This window comes from Nycticebus coucang, chromosome 18 (assembly GCF_027406575.1).
Source record: "Nycticebus coucang isolate mNycCou1 chromosome 18, mNycCou1.pri, whole genome shotgun sequence".
Lineage (NCBI taxonomy): Eukaryota > Metazoa > Chordata > Mammalia > Primates > Lorisidae > Nycticebus > Nycticebus coucang.
The window spans coordinates 74469686-74488174 of NC_069797.1; the positions used below are offsets into that span (position 1 = coordinate 74469686).

Here is an 18489-nt window from a genome sequence, read left to right on the forward strand (position 1 = left end):
TTGGGCGGCACCTGTGGCTCAAAGGAGTAGGGCGCCAGCCCCATATGCCGGAGGTGGCGGGTTCAAGCCCAGCCCCAGCCAAAAACTGAAAAAAAAAAAAAGAAGAAAAGAAAAATTATCCAGATGTGGTGGAGCACCCATGTAGTCCCACACACTGAATTGCAGCCTGGGTGACAGAGGGAGACCCTGGTTCAGAAAACAACAAGAATTACACCTGCCTAGCAACCTCACGAGCAAACACACGTACAGGGATTTTCACAGATACATGGTCTGGAATAGCAAAAGACAAACCAAAACAAAAGGGCACATGTCACAGCATCTAGCCCCAACCCCACAGGTGTGATGCTGGTGGGAGGCTGGGGTTCCCCCAAGGCATGGCCAGCCCTGTCCCACTGTGGCCTCTTATATACAGTAATCTTCAAGTGGTTGTTGTTTGCTGACAGTAACTCATTTTAGGTAATTTAGCTTAAGTACATAAGTGTGGCTAAAGCTTTCCCCTTAAAAATATTCATCATGATGGGCAGCGCCTGTGGCTCAGTGAGTAGGGCGCCGGCCCCATATGCCGAGGGTGGTGGGTTCAAACCCAGCCCCGGCCAAACTGCAACAAAAAAATAGCCGGGCGTTGTGGCGGGCGCCTGTAGTCCCAGCTGCTCGGGAGGCTGAGGCAAGAGAATCGCGTAAGCCCGAGAGTTAGAGGTTGCTGTGAGCCGTGTGACACCACGGCACTCTACCCGAGGGCGGTACAGTGAGACTCTGTCTCTACAAAAAAAAAAAAAAAAAAAAAAAAATATTCATCATGATAATATGTTTACACCCCAAAATAAAGCAATTTAAATGTTCAACGAATAATGGGTAAAAAAATTTAACAGTCATTAGAACAACTGTTTGTAACAATCATTCAGGGATATTTTTCTTTCTTTCTTTTTTTTTTTTGTAGAGACAGAGTTTCACTTTATCGCCCTTGGTAGAGTGCCGTGGCGTCACACAGCTCACAGCAACCTCCAACTCCTGGGCTTTAGGCAATTCTCCTGCCTCAGCCTCCCGAGTAGCTAGGACTACAGGCGCCCGCCACAACGCCCGGCTATTTTTTTTTTTTTTCTTGCAGTTTGGCCGGGGCTGGGTTTGAACCCGCCACCCTCGGTATATGGGGCCGGTGCCCTGCTCACTGAGCCACAGGCGCTGCCCCGGGATATTTTTCTTTTCTTTTTTTTTTTTTGTAGAGACAGAGTCTCACTGTACCGCCCTCAGTAGAGTGCTGTGGCGTTACACGGCTCACAGCAACCTCTAACTCTTGGGTTTACGCGATTCTCTTGCCTCAGCCTCCCAAGTAGCTGGGACTACAGGCGCCCGCCACAATGCCGGCTATTTTTTTGTTGCAGTTTGGCCGGGGCTGGGTTTGAACCTGCCACCCTCGGCATATGGGGCCGGCACCCTACTCACTGAGCCACAGGCACCGCCCAGGATATTTTTCAATTATGTGAAAAATGCTTATGTTAAATAAAAAAATACAGAAAACACTGTAGGCCAGGTTCCAGTGGCTCACGCCTGTAATCCTAGCACTCTGAGAGGCTAAGGCGGGTGGATTGCTTGGGTTTATGAGTTCGAGACCAGTCTGAGCAAAAAGCAAGACCCTGTCTCTACTAAAAATAGAAAAACTAAGGCAGGAGGATCGCTTGAGCCCAAGAGTTGGAGGTTGCTGTGAGCTATGACGCCACGGTACTCTACCCAGGGCGACAGCTTGAGACTCTGTCTCAAAAAAAAAAAAAAGAGGCCTGTAATCCCAGCTGCTCGGGAGGCTGAGGCAAGAGAATCGCTTAAGCCCAGGAGTTGGAGGTTGCTGTGAGCTGTGTGAGGCCACGGCACTCTACCGAGGGCCATAAAGTGAGACTCTGTCTCTACAAAAAAAAAAAAAAAAAAAAAAAAAGGCAGCGTCTGTGGCTCAGTGAGTAGGGCACCGGCCCCATATGCTGAGGGTGGTGGGTTCAAACCCAGCCCCCGGCCAAACCGCAACAAAAAAATAGCCGGGCGTTGTGGCGGGCACCTGTAGTCCCAGCTGCTCGGGAGGCTGAGGCAAGAGAATCGTGTAAGCCCAAAAGTTAGAGGTTGCTGTGAGCCGTGTGACGCCACGGCACTCTACCTGAGGGCGGTACAGTGAGATTCTGTCTCTACAAAAAAAAAAAAAAAAAAAGAAAGAAGAAAGGGAACACCGTAAACCCAGCTACTTGGGAGGCTGAGGTAGTAAGAGCACCTGAACCTGGGAGTTCGAATCCAGCCTGGGCAATACTGTGAAACTATTTGTAAAGAAATTTTTCAAAAAATACAATTTTTTAAATGCAGAAAACAAAACTGTTTATAGAATACAACTACAAGAATGCACAAAATAAAAGAGAAGACTGGACTAAAGTACACCAAAAGGTTACAAAGAGAGAGGCAGAAAGATAAAAGTCTATTTAACATCATTGTCTCTCGGGATCCTTCTTGGTCACCTCCCCCACCCCCACTGACTGCTCCATTGGTCCCTGTCATCTCCCTAGGAGGCAAGTTCAGGCTGACAGGTGTTTACCATCCCACAGTCTGTTCTGTAAGCCAGAAGTCCCGTGTGAGTTGCTCCAGCTTCCAAGGCCCAGGCAATGCATGGAACTGAGCATTGGAGGGGGGGCTTCCTGTTCTTCTAGGCCCTGTTCCCTGCAAAGCAGCTGGGAAGGTAAACTCTGGGTTTCTGCTCAACTCCATTTTGGGGCAATCCACTACCTTTCTCTCAGTCAACAGAGGCCAACAACTGGTCCTGTTAGAGCTGTGGCCTCTGGACCTCTGATCCTCAGGTCGGGGCTGAGCAGCTTTTGGGCATACAGGCATGGTGGCAATAAATTCCAGCCCCTAAACCAGAGCTTCAGCCCATGCCTTCGTCAGCTGAGCACTGAGGCCTCTTTCTGGGGCCCCGGTGGGAGTGTGGCCCCAGGCCGATGGCACAGGGTGAGGGTCCTACCCTCGAGGAGCCAGAAGACAGGGATAAGGGGGTGGGTAAAGAGGGCATGGAAGGTGTACAGGGGTTGGGCCTGGGGCTCCAGGCTGTAGAAGGTGAGGCAGCCCAAGCCCAGGTCCAAATCTACACCTAGGAGTAGCCCTGACCCCCCTGGAAGGCGCTGGACTTTCCCATTATGCCAGGCCTGGATGCTGTCCTCCTTGACACAGAGCCCCCAGGAGGCGGGCCCACGGCCGATGTTGTCTGTGTGGGGCCCCAGCTTGCAGCGTCTCAGGTGCGGGTAGGCGACACCCAGTGTCACTGAGTGGTCTGAGGCGCGCACCTCCCAGTAGTGCCGCCCAACCTGGAAACTCTGGGTACACTGCACCTGCCAGAGCTCGAAGCTGCCTGGCCTGGCCTGGCCGTGAGGCTGGCGACGGTGCTTCACCTGCCGGTACTGGCAGGATAGGTACAAGTGGCGGTTGGCGCTGTCTGGGTCAAAGGTGAGATTGCGATAATCTGTTGGGGAAAGACAAACAAAAATGAGTCAGGGTGCCATCCTGTCCAGCAGGGAGAGAACACAGCTGCAGCTGCATTTATCCACTGCTACTGTCCGCTAGGCAAACTGCATCCTGAGCATTTCATCCCTGCTGCAACCTTGTGGGTAGAACCCTCCACTAGCCCTATTTCACAGATGTGAACACTGAGGCATTAAGTGGAGGAATCAGGAAGAATCACAGGTCTGTGCACGCAGACTCTGTCCTTAGACCCTATGCTGCTGTGTCTGTTTCTGGCGGACATGCACAGGATATGTATCTGGCAACACGTGTGCAGGGGGTAGGAGCTGGCCCCCACCTCACAGCTCCTCGCCCCCAAATCTATGACAGCACAGTCACAACATGTGCCCCCCCCCACTTGTGCACAAACATGCACACACAGGCATACATGTGTACGTGTTCACAGTACACACACTTGCTCAGGCACACACGATCCCATGTGCACATCCTGGGTCTCCTTACTCTGCCAGAGTTTCCTCCTCAGTGGACACACTGTGCTTGGTACCAGTGCCAGGGGCCCTGGGGCTTCTAGAGGGCAAAGCAGAGTTAGGAGAATGGATGGGGAGGCCCTGGGAAGGGGGCCTTATCCCACCACCTGTAGGGAGGGGCAGCTGGGCCAGGACAGGTACAGGGAGAGCTGGAGTCAGCCTTACCCCTGGGGCCCAAGTCCGCAGCCTTGGTTGGGGCCTCAGGGTGGCCCCCCTCTTCCAGGAGGAGGCTGCACAGATGGCTCAGCAACTCCTTCAGATCACCCAGCTGTTGGTCTTCGTCCCACTGCAGAGGGGTCGGTGGCTCAAGTGGCCCTGGGGGCTCTAGGAGCTGTGATTCCTGAGGGCAGGAACAGCTGCTGTAGGCCGGGGCATGAAGCCTACCCACTCATGCCCCGGCCTACCCACTTACCCACTCCTAGCCTGCCATCCTGAGGCCGGTACCTGCAGGAAGGTCCTGTCATCCTCCTGCTCCAGGAGCTCCCGGATTCTGTGGCCATGGCGAGCCAGGGCCTCCAAGTGGCCCTGCAGCTGCTGCTCCTCATCCCGCGCCTGTGCCAGCACTTGTGTCTTGGCCACCTCAATGTCCCTGAGCACTGCAGCCCGCCGTATCTCCAGGGCCTGCTGCAGGCTGGTGAACTTGCTGGAGACTGAGGAGGCCAGGGAGCAGGCCAAGCTCTGGGTGGGCACAGCAGGGACTTCAGGGTGACTGGGGCCAGGACCAGGGCTGCCCAATGGGCTGGGGGGTAGGAATATGGGAAACCAAGGTCCTGGGAAACTTCCCTCTCTCAAGACACCCAGCTCCCTGATCAGCACCTCACTCCCTGCTTCCAGGAAACATGTTCAAGGTAGCTCATGCCTCCTGCTGGTGCCTTAGGGACCAGCCAGCAGCTGTATGCAGGACAGTGTGAGGGCATGTTGGGTGGAATAGGGTCAGGCCCAGTACCTGGATCTGGCTGCTTCGCTCCTGTACCTCCTGAAGCTGGGCCTGTGCCTGGGTGGTCTGCTGCTGTGTCACTTCCAGCCTGGTTCTCAGCTGGGCCTGTGGTGCCCCACCCATAGAACGAGCAGTGAAAGAAGGCCGAGGTCGGCAGTGTAGTCCCCCTTTGACATCCAACAAATTCCTGCAGCTGGCAGGCAGACCCTCCTCAAGCTGCCCCAGGCCAGGCTGGGCAGAGGGCGGGCACACAGAGCAGAGCACCAGCCACACTGCAAGCACAGGGAGGCCTTGACAACTTCCCTTCCCCACTTGCAGCAGAGCAGTATGTGGGCAGAGAAGCCTTGGGGTGGGGACACAACTTCTGGTCCCATTCCTGCCTCTTCCAGGCTGAGCAAGCTGGGGCACAGCTGCTACTCCCTCTGAGCTGTAACGTCCCCCTAGTCAATAAACAAGAGCAATAATGCTGGCACAGGAGGCCTTGCAGGGAAGGGGTGACCCAAAGCACCAAACTGCCCAACAGGTACATATGTAAAGCAGATCTTCCAGGACTGGACACAAGGGACAGAGGCCCCTGTTTGGTCACGCCACCTCAGATTCCCTTGAGGAAAAAACATTGCACTCTCATGGGAACAGGGCAAACCGTGCTGATGACAGGAGCCCCAGTTTCTGCCCACATCTAGGACTTGGTTCCCTGCACCTGGGGAAGAGCACTGCCTTGCTTCTGCTCCTCCTGGCGAAACATAGAGGTGGAGATTGTTTTTATTCCATCAAGGATGAATAAACAGGTTCAGAGAGGTTGATAATTTGCTCAAAGTCCTCAGACCTTCTGAAGCCTAAGGCTTGTATTCTGCCCAGGCCCCTGCCTTCAGTATTCAAGTGACAAATGTAGGAGGTGGGAGGGCAGACTCTCCTGGGGTGCCAGACCCTGCTCTAGGGACAGGGACCTATCCCCTCATAGCCCCATATCCCTTCCCCTTTCATTAGCAAAACTTTCAGGAGCATGAGGTGCTGGCTACACCAAGGCCACTTCTTTCCTCTGCCTGGCTGTCATCTACCAGCTTCTCTAGCTCCCTCTCAGCAGCCACAGAGACATCTTCCACCACCCTGGAGCCCTCTTTCTTCACCCATCTCAGCCACTCCTGTGACCTCTCCCTGGCCCCAGCATCAGCTCTGAAATCCACACTTCTTACCTGTTCCAGTCTCCTGTCCTGGGTCCCCTGCCTTAGCAGACTCCCAACTTTATCCCTCCCCACCCATCAGGCCTCCAGCACCCTCTTCCTGTTCCATTCAATATCCTTGTGCCATCATCTTCTGGCCCGCCCTCCTCATCCCATCCCTGTCTTTGATGCTGAAATGGCTCTTGTCAAGGGCTCTAGCCACCTCCATAGTGGGGATTCCAGTGGCCACTTTTGTCCTCCTCTTACTGAACCTCTTGTCAGCATGGGCACCCTTCCACTCCTGGTTCCCCCGCTATGTGCTGCACTTCCCTCCTGTCTCCCTGGGAGCTCCTGGTTGGTTTGACTGTAGCCCTGGGCCCAGGAGGGGACTCAGTCCTCCCCAGGACTTTCTTTACCTGCCAGGGCTAAAGACTCAACTTTCTACTTCCTTTTGACAGACGCCTAGTACCCCTTGGTTTGTCCCACTAGTGACTCCAGCCCTGATGTGTCCCAAACCAAACTCTGCTCTCCACACCCAGAACTGGCCACTGACTTGCTCCAGATAGAGACCTGGGTGTCTTCTTTGCTACCCTCTTTGCCACCCACAAGTCCACTCCAGCCTGTTTTCTGCTTCTTCCATGTGCTGACTCCCACCCACGTTTTTTCTTTTTTTTTTTTGTAGAGACAGTCTCACCTTATCGCCCTCGGTAGAGTGCCATGGCGTCACACAGCTCACAGCAACCTCCAAATCCTTGGGCTTAGGCGATTCTCTTGACTCAGCCTCCCAAGTAGCTGGGACTACAGGCGCCCGCCACAATGTCTGGCTATTTTTTTGTTGCAGTTTGGCTGGGGCTGGGTTTGAACCCGCCACCCTCGGCATATGGGGCCGGAGCCCTACCCTGAGCCACAGGCCCCGCCCCCACCCACGTTTTTTCACAGGCTCCCGTCTCCCCTCCAACTCCCTCCACATCCATAGCCCAAATCCAATCAACTCTGCTTCCAAGCCTGCATTGGCTTCCCAGGCCCCTAGAGCAAGAGCCAGACTCCTCACTGCAGCCCAATGGGCCCTTTCAGACCTGGGCCTGCAGACCCCACAGGCCTCTGCTCACATCTCTGCCTCCAGGGACCCAGCATGCTCAGTTCTTTCCCAGCCCAGAGGAGCCAGCTGCCTCCTCCACCTGGAAAGCTCTTCCCCAGGTCCCTTCCCTGGCTGGGACTTCCTCAGCTCTAATGTGTCAGCATAAAGGCCCCCTTCTCTTACTCCTCCTAGTCTCTGCAGCAGACCTGTCCTGTGCTTTCCTTATTGCACTTGGTAATAATATATTCACATCTTACTGGGACACTGATCCCTTAAGCAGATTCCAAGTCTGTTTAGGGTAGGGAGCATGTGATTTATTTGCCGACAGGCAGCCCCTCCCCACACTGCAGGTGCCACGCTTATTTATGAAAGGTTTGTTCATGGAGCACCTGCTGTATGCCTGACAGTTCTCTAGGGCCTGCAGTGGAGCCGGAAGCTTGCAGCCCAACACCTCCACTATGCCTTCAGCCATGAGAACGGTGTCTCCCGGCGGTACCTGTGGCTCAGTCGGTAGGGTGCCGGCCCCATATACCGAGGGTGGCGCCCCGCCGAACTGCAAAAACAAAAACAAACAAAAAAAAATAGCCGGGTGTTGTGGCGGGCACCTGTAGTCCCAGCTACTTGGGAGGCTGAGGCAAGAGAATCGCTCAAGCCCAAGAGTTGGAGGTTGCTGTGAGCTATGTGATGCCATGGCACTCTACCTAGGGCCACAAAGTGAGACTCTGTCTCTACAAAAAAAAAAGAACGGTGTCTCCTGAGACTGGGCCGAGGTGGGGGTGGGGCTGGTTACCCCAATGTGATACACAGACCCCTGAGTTATTGTAACTACCTCTAAGGTTCTGGGAAGAAAAACACTCTGAAGCTGTCTCCAGCTGACACTCCCCACCCTGCTAAGCCCGCGGGGAGTTACCCTGCGCTGACAGGGCGACTGCGGCCTGGCTCCCTCCCGCAAATTCCACCCGGCGGCCGTGTCACCTCGCGCTCGAGGCGCACGGCGTCCAGCAGCGCCCGCTCATGGAGGCGACACTCGTGCACGGTGCACGCGCTGCACACGCAGCGGCCCTCGGTCCGGCAGAAGAGGTCGAGCGGCCTCCCGTGGCGCGGGCAGCGTGCGCTGGGGTCGGGGTCGAGGTCGGGGTCAGGGCCCGGGCCGGGGTCCGTGGCGGGTCCGGCGCGCACCACCTCCAGCACGCCGCTGAGGGCTACGTTGCGGCGCAGCTCGGCGCCGTCGGGGAAGGGCTCGCGGCACTCCGGGCACGCCTTCCCGCATCTGTCCCACCAGTCCCGGATACAGGCCGCGCAGAAGTTGTGGCCGCAGGGCAGCGTAGCCGGGTCCCGGTACAGCCCCAGGCAGATGGCGCAGGTCAGCTTGTCCTCCAGCAGCCGCGCGGCCATGACGGAGGCGAGAAGCGGGGCAGGCTCGGAGGGTGCGGCCGCCGTGAGGCGGAGCGAGGCCCCCACCCAGGAAGAACCGGTCTGCGGGGCGGACACAACACTCCCTTGGGCCCTGCCCCTGTGCTGCCCCTGCCGGCCTCGGAGGCTTCGTGCCATTAGGCTGAGAGCGGGCCCTGGCGTCTCCATCCTGCCTCCCAGCCGCTGTGTTGGGTTCTGGGTCAGCCTGTGGAGATCAAGGGTCGGGAACCCTGCTCTCAGGCTTCTCCTGGCTGGGGACTATCACCTAACCTCACCTCTACTGGGCTCCCCAGCTATAAGTCAGGCTGACGGCGTAGACACCCCCTTCCCGGGCGTTTAACTGAACAGTGCACGCCGGGGGTGGGGGTGGGAGCTGGCTTCCTGGCACACAGCTAGGGTTCAGTAAACGCTCCCTCCTGACCCGAGGCACTTTATGGCGCTTTTTCCTGGAGCTAGGTTCCAGGCATTCGCCAGATGAGGGACTCCCTTTTCTGGGCTACACCTAATTCTGGTTCTTTTAAAGTAAACCGTGTGGTTTGGCGCCTGTAGCTCAGCGACTAAGGCAACAGCCACATACACCGGAGCTGGCAGGTTCCAACCCAGCCCCGGCCCACCAAACAACGACAACTACAAACAAAAAAGTACGAACAAAAAATAGCCGGGTGTTGTGGTGGGCGCCTTGTAGTCCCAGTTCCTTGGGAGGCTGAGGCGAGAGAATGCTTAAGCCCAAGAATTTGAGGTTACTGTGAGGTGTGACGCCGTGGCACTCTACCAAGGGCGACATAGAAAAAAAATGTAAACCGGGTGATGGAAATTTCTGGTTGCCAAGAGACAGACCAATTTACCTTGGTCTTTTTCTTTTCTTTTTTTGCAGTTTTTGTCCCAGACTGGGTTTGAACCCGCCACCTCCGGCATATGGGGCTGGCATCCTACTCCTTTGAGCCACAGGTGCCACCCCCAACCTTGGGTCTTTTTCATTTTTTTTTTTTTCTTTTCTTTGCAGTTTGGCCAGGGCCGGGTTTGAACCTACCACCCGCAGTACATGGGGCTGGCGCCCCACTCACTGAGCCACAGGCGCCACCGGGTCTTTTTCAAATGCCCTTTCAATAGATACCCAAGGCAACTTTCAGATGCAATCAGTGTCCCCTCTGTGCCAGCCATCTCATCTGGAGGTCTAAGCTGATCTGGAACCTCAGTACTTAAGGGGTGACTTTAGCATTTCCCTTGCAGCTGAGCAGAGCGGATTGGGGGCCCTTATCCACCACCTCCCTCAGTGTGTGTCCTGCCAGCATGAATCTGAGGACGGTTACTTTTTTTTAACCAAGTGGACTGATTTTGAGGCAGAAGGTGCTCATTGGGAAGCTGCATTGTGTCCTACACATGGAACTTTTGAGAAAAGGTGCCTGTCCCCTTAACTAGTAGGCAGCCTTCTCTTTGGGAGGGAAGAAAAAACACCATCTAGTGAGGGTACAGGGGCTTTCTGGCCCTCACCATCAAGTGCCCCCAGATGTCTCTAACACCCCTTGCTGCCCCATGTGACAGGGATATCTCAAGGTTGGAGTGGAACAGAGCCCTGGGTAGAGGCCAATGCCACTACTTGGGGCACACAGCTAGTACTCAATAAATGCTCCCTGCTGCCCCAGGTGCTCTGCTGCACTTTTTCTGGGAGCTGGGTTTTGGGTACTTGCCAGATTGTGGTGTCTCCCTTCTTGGGCTATGCTACCTTTGCTTTGCCTGCCTTTTCTCTGCCCACACTGTTAGCCCTGGCACCCTCAGAAGGCAGAGGCAGCCCTCTTCCACCCATGAACCACTAAGCTCCACCAGGGCACAGGCTGCTCCTGGAACACAGACCCAGACCAGCCACAGCAGAAATCCTCTTTATTCACATCCCCCAGCCCCACCACCTGAGAGTCCATTTCACTCCAAGTTCCTGGCCTTATGGCAGCCCACAAGTCCCACAGCTTGGTCCCAAAGCTGCATCTTCATCTTCACTCTTCTTGCCGGCCTAGCCCACTCTCTGAGGTGGGTGCACTCTGGCCCCTCAATAGATGCCGTAAGTGGGCTCATGACTGTCTCTGTACCGGTCCAGGTAGCGTAGTGGCTGCCGGTGGGGGAAGCGCTTCTGTTTAGGGTGGTAACGGGGTGGTCGCACAAACTCAAACACGGGCTCCCGCATGTCTGCAAGAAGAACGAGAGGCACAGGTGGATTCCTGCTGACCTGAGCCTTCTCAGGCCATGGCTTGCCCATCTAGGGCCTGTGGTGGCCCTAAGAAAGTTTCTTCCTAGCAGGGTAAGAGATGTCTGTGAGCTCAGGCCCACCCCCCACCCTCTCTTTGACCTTACCCAGAAGCTGGTGGAAGATGTGGGTGACTGAGTCATCCCAGCGGCACTGGAAGAAGGCCAGGCCAGCTGGAGTCATGGTTTCCTGGTGTTTCTTATAGAAATCAAAAGTGTGGAAGGTTCGCTGGGCCAGCTGGTAGCTATGAGAAGTTGGAGAATGTACAAGAGTCAGCAGAAGGCACCAAAGCCCCCCACACCAGGCAGTCCTGAGAAGCCCCTCAGGGGTCTGCTAGCATCTTGCTTTTCTGCCAATCTCAAGGCCTAAATCAAGAGAACTGAGCAAGAGCGACCACCCTGGGGGAGGAGCAGGCCCCAAGCCTGTGGTAGGTGTGTGTGGGTGGATTACCAGGGTGAGGGGCGGGTGTCCTCGGAGAAGTTCATTGCCTTGTCTTGCTTGAAGAGCAAGAAGGTGAAGCGGTGGAAGCCAGAGCCTCGGGCAGGGAAAGGGGGCAGATAGGGACACGTCTCCTGTCCTTCAGCCACCCTGTTGCCTGGGATGTTGGTTCTGGTATCAGGAAAAGCACCTGTTAACTGCTGCTCCACAGAGGCACCAGGAACATCCTCACTACATACCCCAGGGGCTGACAGTTCCTGGGAGGACAGACACTAAGGCTTCCTGCCAGATGTTAAAGGAGGAGGCTGAGCTTTGTGGACCTGTGGCAAACCTCAGGGGAGCAGGTGGGGCGCCAAGGGAAGAACAGGGTTCCAGAGCCTGTCAGCATGGCCAGGCAGCCTGTTTACTAGGGCCTGGGGAGTTGAAGGGTCTGCCGCAGTCACTCAGGCTAGAAAGCCTTGCCACTTCCAGGCTGTTTCTCTGAAGGACATGAAGTCCCTGACAACAGAGAGTGTGTGTCCTGCTTGGCACTGGGGTGACCACTGTAGCTCCTTCAGGCACAACCCCCCAGAGGGTCCTGCTGCACAGGATGGTAAATGCAACTCAACCAGCCTTGCACTCACTGGTTCCAATTACCCAGAGTCCAAAGCTGGGGTCACCTGCTTGACTCCTGGTTTGGTGCAGAGAGCCAAAAGCCACTGAGAAAAGCAAAAGGCAGCCCAGCCCTTCCCCTGGTCAGGGAAGGAACTGAACACCCAGTGGCTCCACGAGCATGTGAAGAGATGTCACAGCTGCCAGAGGCCTCTCATATTCCTTTTCCTATTTGACAGTCACAGTACGCTTCAGGGTGGGAAGCCGTGTGGCAGCATCATCCTAGCTTTACATGTGAGGAAATGAGTTCAGAGAGCTGAAAAAGCTGTGGGGAATGGCCAAGGCCCACTGCCTACACATGTCAGATCCCAGTGCCCCCCAACTCCCTCAGGAGGGGTCATCTCTTGGCAGGTGAATTCTAAATCCCAGTTATTGTTTGGTGGAGTCAAGACTGAAACTCAGGTGTAGCTCTTTCTAGGCTCCCAGGGCCTCCTTGCCACCTATGCCCCAGCCCCAACCCGAGATACTCACACCAGCCAGTGGATATACTCAGCATCTGGCTTCAGCAGGTGTCCATCTGCACACAAACATACCCTACTGACCACAGGCCCTGCCACTCCCTTGTAAAGAGCCAGGGCTAGGTCTCTACTCGGCCCCTCCCCCAGCTCCCAAGGCCCTGGCTCAAGGAAGGATAGGGAGGCAGGAGGCCTGCTGAACCCAAGATGCCTACCCAAGTTGGTGAGCAGCAGTGTCCACATGGAACCCTCTTCTGCTTCATAGGTCACCTCTGGGGCCTGGGCAGCCTGACAGAGATAGAACAGGAGAGCTTTAGTCCCATCAACAACAAACTGCTGCAAACAATATTTTTCTGAAAGGCTGAACTCTGAGGAATGCTTGCAGAAGGGGGAGCCCACTCTGACCTAAGCACTGTTGACAGCCCCTTAGAGTCAGTAGAAACAGAGATGCTTATGGAAGGAACCCTACAGAGTTGTTTGCTCAGGGAACTAAACCACAAAAAGGGTCATGTGCCAAAGGATGGGCTGGGAGGACACTCTAAAGACAGAGGGCCAACTATAGGAATGTGCAAAGATGAAACTTTTTTTTTTTTGACAGTCTTACTTTGTCACCCTTGGTAGAGTGCTGTAGCATCACAGCTCACAGCAATCCCAAACTCTTGGGTTTAAGTGATTCTCTTGCCTCAGCCTTCCAAGTAGCTGTGACTACAGGCACTCATCACAATGCCTGGCTATTTTTAGAGATAAGGTCTTGAACCTGTGAGCTCAGGCAATCCACCTGCCTCGGCCTTTCAGAGTGCTGGGATTATAGCCATGAGCCACAGCACCCAGCCTAAGATAAAACTTTTTCCTTCATTTCCTTTGTAATTGTCATAGCGATGTTTCTCAAGAAATCAAAGAATAGACCGAAAACAAAACCCTAAACCCAGGAACTGTCTGTGATGCTGCAATGGAATGTGTCTGTGTGAACAAGATGAGGAGGGACACAAGTAAACAGTTACCTCAGTTGGAGTAACCTCATTGCCAAAGTACACAGGCATCAGGTCCTCATCGCTCACAGCAAAAGCCACGTGAAGGGGGACATGGGGCACAAAGGTGGCACCATGAAACAGGTCTCTGTAGAGGCCATAGTACTCAGCCAGACGCTGCTTGTGGTAGGGGCCACAGGTCTTCTCCCACTCGGCCCGCACAGCCTCCAATGGGATGCTGGCTGGGAAGGAATGATGCCAGCTGGGATGCAGGGTGGGCAGGGACACACCCAGGTCCCCTCCCCTGGGATGGCTTACCTGTGCGGAGGCGGGCAGCTTTCTCCTCTGCCACATCGGCCCGAAGCTCCCGGATAACTCTTTTCCGTTCCAGTAGCTGTTGGGTTCGGCAGACCTTGGGTGGAGGCAGCCCAATATCAATCTTGTCTTTGGGATCTGAGGAAGTTTGATGTTTCAGAAAAAGCAGGGTCAGGTCTTTTTGGTGAAGCTGCCTGTCATTGCCTAGTCTCACTCTGGATCCTAAGCTTTGATGTTCAAACTTTCCTCAAACGAATACTACTAAGACTGCTTCCCTGACCCGAACAGGGTTTAGTTGCTAAATAAACTTGAGGTTGCCTTTTCTGTACCCTAAACCAGGTCACAGCAGATAGAGGCAGATGGTCAATTGCAGTTGGGATCACCTTCAAGCCTATTCCCAGCTGGCCATGGACACACCTGTCCTGGGTGGAAGAAACACCTAAAGCTAGAAGGATTTGGAGAAGTGCTTTGTGCTTCTCACCCTTCAATGGGCAGACAAATCACAGAAATCACCTGGCAAATTGTGGAAATTCAGATTCTGATTCAGCAGGTCAGGATGAAGCCTGAGACTCCGCATTTCTTTTTTCTTCTTTTTGGAGGCAGCATCTCACTCTGTTGCCCTGGGTAGACTGCTGTGGCATCATAGCTTACAGAAACCTCAAATCCTTGGGCTCAAGGGATCTTCTTGCCTCAGCCTCCCAGTAGCTGGGACTACAGGTGTAGCTGTACCACCAGGCCTGGCTAGTTTTTCTACTTTTTTTTTTGTGGGGATGGGGTCTGGCTCTTGTTCAAGCTGGTCTTGAACTCTTGAGCTCAGGCAATCCACCCACCTGGGTCTCCCAGAGTGCTAGGATTATAGGCATGTGCCACCATGCTTGGCCTTACATTTCTTTTTTTCCTTTGTTTTTTTCGTTTATTTTATTTATTTATTTATTTATTTATTTTTGGAGACAGAGACTCAAGCTGTCACACTGGGTAGAGAGTTGTGGCATCACAGCTCACAGCAACCTGCAGCTCCTGGGCTTAAGTGATTCTCTTGCCTTGGCCTCCCAAGTAGCTGGGACTATAGGCACCCGTCACAATGCCCGGCTGTTTTTTGGTTGTAGCTGTCACTGTTTGGCAGGCCTGGGCTGGATTTGAACCTGGCAGCTCTGGTGTATGTGACTGGCACCTTAGCCGCTTGAGCTACAGGCACCGAGCCTTGTTATTTTTTTTTTTAGATACAGACTCTGCCCATGTTGCGCAGGCTGGCATTGAACTCCTGAGTTCAAGTGATCCTCCCACCACCCTAGCCTCCAAGTACCCAAGAGTACAAGCAGATAGATGTCCAAGACACATTTCTTTTTTTTTTAGAGACAGAGTCTCACTCTGTCACCCTCAGTAGAGTGTCGTGGTGTCACAGGTCACAGCAACCTCCAATTCCTGGGCTTAGGCGATTCTCTTGCCTCAGCCTCCTGAGTAGCTGGGACTACAGGCGCCTGCCACAATGCCTGGCTATTTTTTGGTTGCAGTTTGGCTGGGGCCGGGTTCGAACCCGCCACCCTCGGTATATGGGGCCAGTGCCCTACTCACTGAGCCACAGGCACCACCCAAGACACTACATTTCTAACAAGTTCTTAGGCAATGCTCATGCTCCTGGTCCCAAATGCAAGGCCCTAGAGAACCTTCAGTCCTAACAGCTTTATAAGTTTACATTAAGACACTAATAACTAACATGAATTGAGCCATCATTAGGGAATGGCATTAATCTATTTTCATGGACTATTTCCGTTAATTGAATTCCAATGGACTGTATCCTTTAAGCTGTGACAAAGACACAATTATTTTATTTTACAGTTGAGGAAACTGAAGCTCAGAGGCATCACCCCTTAGAGGTTGAGCTGGGTTTAAATCAGGCTAGTTAGATTCTATTATTTGTGCCCTTAACCACCATAAAACTGCCTCTATAAATGCTTTCCAAAAAGATGTACTCAGGGGCACAGAGCAGTGGCTCATGCCTATAATCCTAGCACTCTGGGAAGCCCAGGCAGGTGGATTGCCTAAGCCGGAGCAAGACTCTGCCTCTAGGGCGACGCCTGTGGCTCAGTGAGTAGGGCGCCAGCCCCATATGCCGAGGGTGGTGGGTTCAAACCCAGCCCTGGCCAAACTGCAACAAAAAAATAGCCGGGCGTTGTGGTGGGCGCCTGTAGTCCCAGCTACTCGGGAGGCTGAGGCAAGAGAATTGCATAAGCCCAAGAGTTAGAGGTTGCTGTGAGCCGTGTGACGCCACGGAACTCTACCCGAGGGCGGTACAGTCAGACTCTGTCTCTACAAAAAAAAAAAAAAAAAAGACTCTGCCTCTAAAAATAGCGTGGCATGTGGCTAGCACCTGTAGTCCAGCTACTTGGGAAGCTGAGACAAGATTATCGCTTGAGCCCAAGAAGTTGGCATTGCTGTGAGCAACGACACCACAGTACTGTAAAGAAGATAACAAAGTGAGAGACTGTCTCAAAAAAATAAAAAAAGTGTATTCAGTAAGTACAAGATCCTTAAAAGGTGGGTCCCTGAGTCACCTTGCCTAGGAATTTAACTCCATTCCCCCAAACATCGCACACTTATGTACAGGCACAGAGTGGTGCGGAGCCAAGACAGGCAGGATCCGGGTCTGCGAGCTGCTTACAATAGAGGGTGGGGGGTGGCAGTGAAAAGAAAATCAGGATACAGTGTGGCCAGAGTATTTTAAGAGCACAGTAGAGGGCGGCACCTGTGGCTCAATCGGTAAGGCGCCGGCCCCATAAACCGAGGGTTGCGGGTTCAAATCCAGCCCCGGCCAAACTGCAACCAAAAAAATAGCCGGGCCTTGTGACGGGCGCCTGTAGTCCCAGCTACTCGGGAGGCTGAGGCAAGAGAATCGCCTAAGCCCAGGAGTTGGAGGTTGCTGTGAGCTGTGTGAGGCCACGGCACGGCACTCTACCGAGGGCCATAAAGTGAGACTCTGTCTCTACAAAAAAAAAAAAAAAGAGCACAGTAGACGGGTCAGGAAAGGATTTTTAGGTGTGTATATTTTAGGAGCTGAAACTCTAATTGTGAGGGGAAAAATTTTTCCAACCATGGGGAGGGAACAAATAGGGTGTAAAATCCTGGCGTGATTAAATGGCCGAGGGGCACACAAAGGTGCGCCTGTCCCCGCCACCAGCGTACCCAGGGGAGTTGGCAAGGCCTGCTTAGTGCCCGGGGAAAACCCTGGCGGGACCCCCGAGTTTCAAAGCCGAAGGCTGCAGCCTTTGTCCGGACTCCCCGCACCTGTCTCCTTCCCAAAATGCTCCCGGTAGGTCCGCCACCAGTGCGAGGCCCGCGCCTCCTGCTCCGCCCGGCGCCGGTAGCGGTCGAAGCTCCGGTACTTCTCCAGCCGCTCCAGGTTGCTCACATCGATGTCCTCGTTGGGCATTGGCCCCAGAGGGGCGGTGCGGCGGCTCAGCGAGGCTGCGGAGAGGGAGTGGACGTCAGGCCGGATGTGGCCCGCCGGAGATGGGAGCAGAAGTAGGGGTGGCTCGAGCCCCAGGGTTCGGGATATAAGACACCCATCCCCAGACCTCTCACCCGAGATGCTGAAGCTCCGCCATAGCCGGAATCCGCACAGCGTGACCCTCCAGCAGGGGGCCGCCATCTTCCCTTAGGCCGCCATCAACGCCGGGGTCGCGCTAAGCCCCAGGCAGAGGTGGCTAGAGTAGCGCCTGAGCGCGCCGCTCCGCGCCTGCGCAGTCAGGCCTTCAAGTCCTCTAAGGAGGCCGGGCGGAGGCGGTCGCGGGCGCCCGGCCCCGGAAGTGCCGGCGGGCGGGTGGCCAGGCGGCCGGGTGGCCAGGCGGCCGGGCGGTGATGCTGACAATCTGGGCCCGCAGGGAGCAGTTCAGGCTAGGCGCTATTGGCCTGGCGGGGGCGGCTGTCGCGGAGGGCACCCAAGCCGGTGGGTGGCACCCTGCGCTCCCCAGTGGGAGGGGACACGGGCACGGATCCTGGAGTCAGACTGCTAGGGTTTAAAATCCGGATTGTGAGGGCGGTACAGTGAGACTCTGTCTCTACAAAAAAAAAAAAAAAAAAATCCGGATTGTGTACAAATGTCTACATACAATAACTAAGAAAAATGCCATGAAGGCTACGTTGAACAGTTTGATGAGAATATTTCAGATTGTATATGAAACCAGCACATTGTACCCCTTTGATTGCACTAATGTACACAGCTATGATTTAACAATAAAAATAAATTTAAAAAAATAAAATAAAATCCGGATTGTGACCTTATCATCGCCCTTGTTGTTTCCTCATCAGGGAAAAAACCCGACAATAATAGTGTTTACAGTCTCAGGATTTTTAGGATGAAATATAACAGTAACAGTGGTATGTATGTGTTAGCTAGTGACATCTCAGGTTTAATGTGCTCCACACAACAGGTTGACCTGGATAAGGCAGATGCAATTGTTTCTGCCAGAGCTCTGCATTGCACTTGGGGAGCCAGTGCTTACAAGGTCAGACTTGGTAGCCCTGGTTATCTGGTCTCTCTTCTGACCCAGCCTGGCCATCCTGTTCTGGAGCAAAAACTCCCAGCATATTTAGCTCTCCAGGCCGCAGGGCCTTTGTACCCGCTGTCTCTTCTGCCTTCCACCTTGTCACTTTTTCCCTTTGGCCTAGTTTCCTCCCAAGCCTCATAGAGTAACATCCCAGGCCAGGGCTGGCAACCAGGTCAACTGCTCTGACACCAGCAAGAGCTTGGCCCTCACACTCACATGGAAATGCGATGAGAGTTCTCTCCATCTAGTAGAAAGTGGCCACACCATGAATTGGCTTTCATAAACAA

General features: G+C 54.2%; 2 protein-coding genes across 4 annotated transcripts; both read right to left on the reverse strand.

The window, feature by feature from the left end:
• Positions 1 to 2271: 2271 nt before the first annotated feature.
• On the reverse strand, positions 2272 to 8928 carry TRIM65 (tripartite motif containing 65). Of its 2 annotated transcripts, XM_053569553.1 has the most exons (6): positions 8158 to 8926; positions 4954 to 5049; positions 4452 to 4685; positions 4173 to 4347; positions 3982 to 4047; positions 2275 to 3481 (listed from the first exon to the last, which is right to left on the reverse strand). In XM_053569553.1, the coding sequence occupies exons 1-6, from the start codon at positions 8761 to 8763 to the stop codon at positions 2907 to 2909; spliced, it is 1752 nt and encodes a 583-aa protein (XP_053425528.1). In that variant the 5' UTR covers positions 8764 to 8926; the 3' UTR covers positions 2275 to 2906. The 2 variants fall into 2 exon arrangements, with proteins under 2 accessions (XP_053425529.1, XP_053425528.1); XM_053569554.1 differs by lacking the exon at positions 3982 to 4047 and having other exon boundaries at positions 2272 to 3481; positions 8158 to 8928.
• Positions 8929 to 10456: 1528 nt separating this feature from the next.
• Positions 10457 to 17397, reverse strand: MRPL38 (mitochondrial ribosomal protein L38). 2 transcript variants are annotated; one of them, XM_053569569.1, is made up of 9 exons: positions 17238 to 17397; positions 16941 to 17120; positions 13662 to 13796; positions 13377 to 13585; positions 12591 to 12663; positions 12392 to 12437; positions 11282 to 11440; positions 10939 to 11075; positions 10457 to 10773 (listed from the first exon to the last, which is right to left on the reverse strand). In XM_053569569.1, the coding sequence occupies exons 1-9, from the start codon at positions 17302 to 17304 to the stop codon at positions 10637 to 10639; spliced, it is 1143 nt and encodes a 380-aa protein (XP_053425544.1). In that variant the 5' UTR covers positions 17305 to 17397; the 3' UTR covers positions 10457 to 10636. The 2 variants fall into 2 exon arrangements, with proteins under 2 accessions (XP_053425544.1, XP_053425545.1); XM_053569570.1 differs by lacking the exon at positions 11282 to 11440.
• Positions 17398 to 18489: the final 1092 nt, after the last annotated feature.

What these genes read in the sequence shown, in the direction of transcription:
- TRIM65 (XM_053569553.1), bottom strand. Translation starts at nt 8,763, where the DNA reads ATGGAGACGCCAGGGCCCGCTCTCAGCCTAATGGCACGAAGCCTCCGA. An exon ending in TGCGGACTTGGGCCCCAGGG is followed by an intron (nt 4,048 to 4,172) that starts GTAAGGCTGACT and finishes TTTGCCCTCTAG; the next exon opens with AAGCCCCAGGGCCCCTGGCA. An exon ending in GAGGAGGAAACTCTGGCAGA is followed by an intron (nt 3,482 to 3,981) that starts GTAAGGAGACCC and finishes TTTCCCCAACAG; the next exon opens with ATTATCGCAATCTCACCTTT.
- MRPL38 (XM_053569569.1), bottom strand. Translation starts at nt 17,304, where the DNA reads ATGGCGGCCCCCTGCTGGAGGGTCACGCTGTGCGGATTCCGGCTATGG. An exon ending in AGCTGCCCGCCTCCGCACAG is followed by an intron (nt 13,586 to 13,661) that starts GTAAGCCATCCC and finishes ATTCCTTCCCAG; the next exon opens with CCAGCATCCCATTGGAGGCT. An exon ending in ACTGCTGCTCACCAACTTGG is followed by an intron (nt 12,438 to 12,590) that starts GTAGGCATCTTG and finishes GTTTGTGTGCAG; the next exon opens with ATGGACACCTGCTGAAGCCA.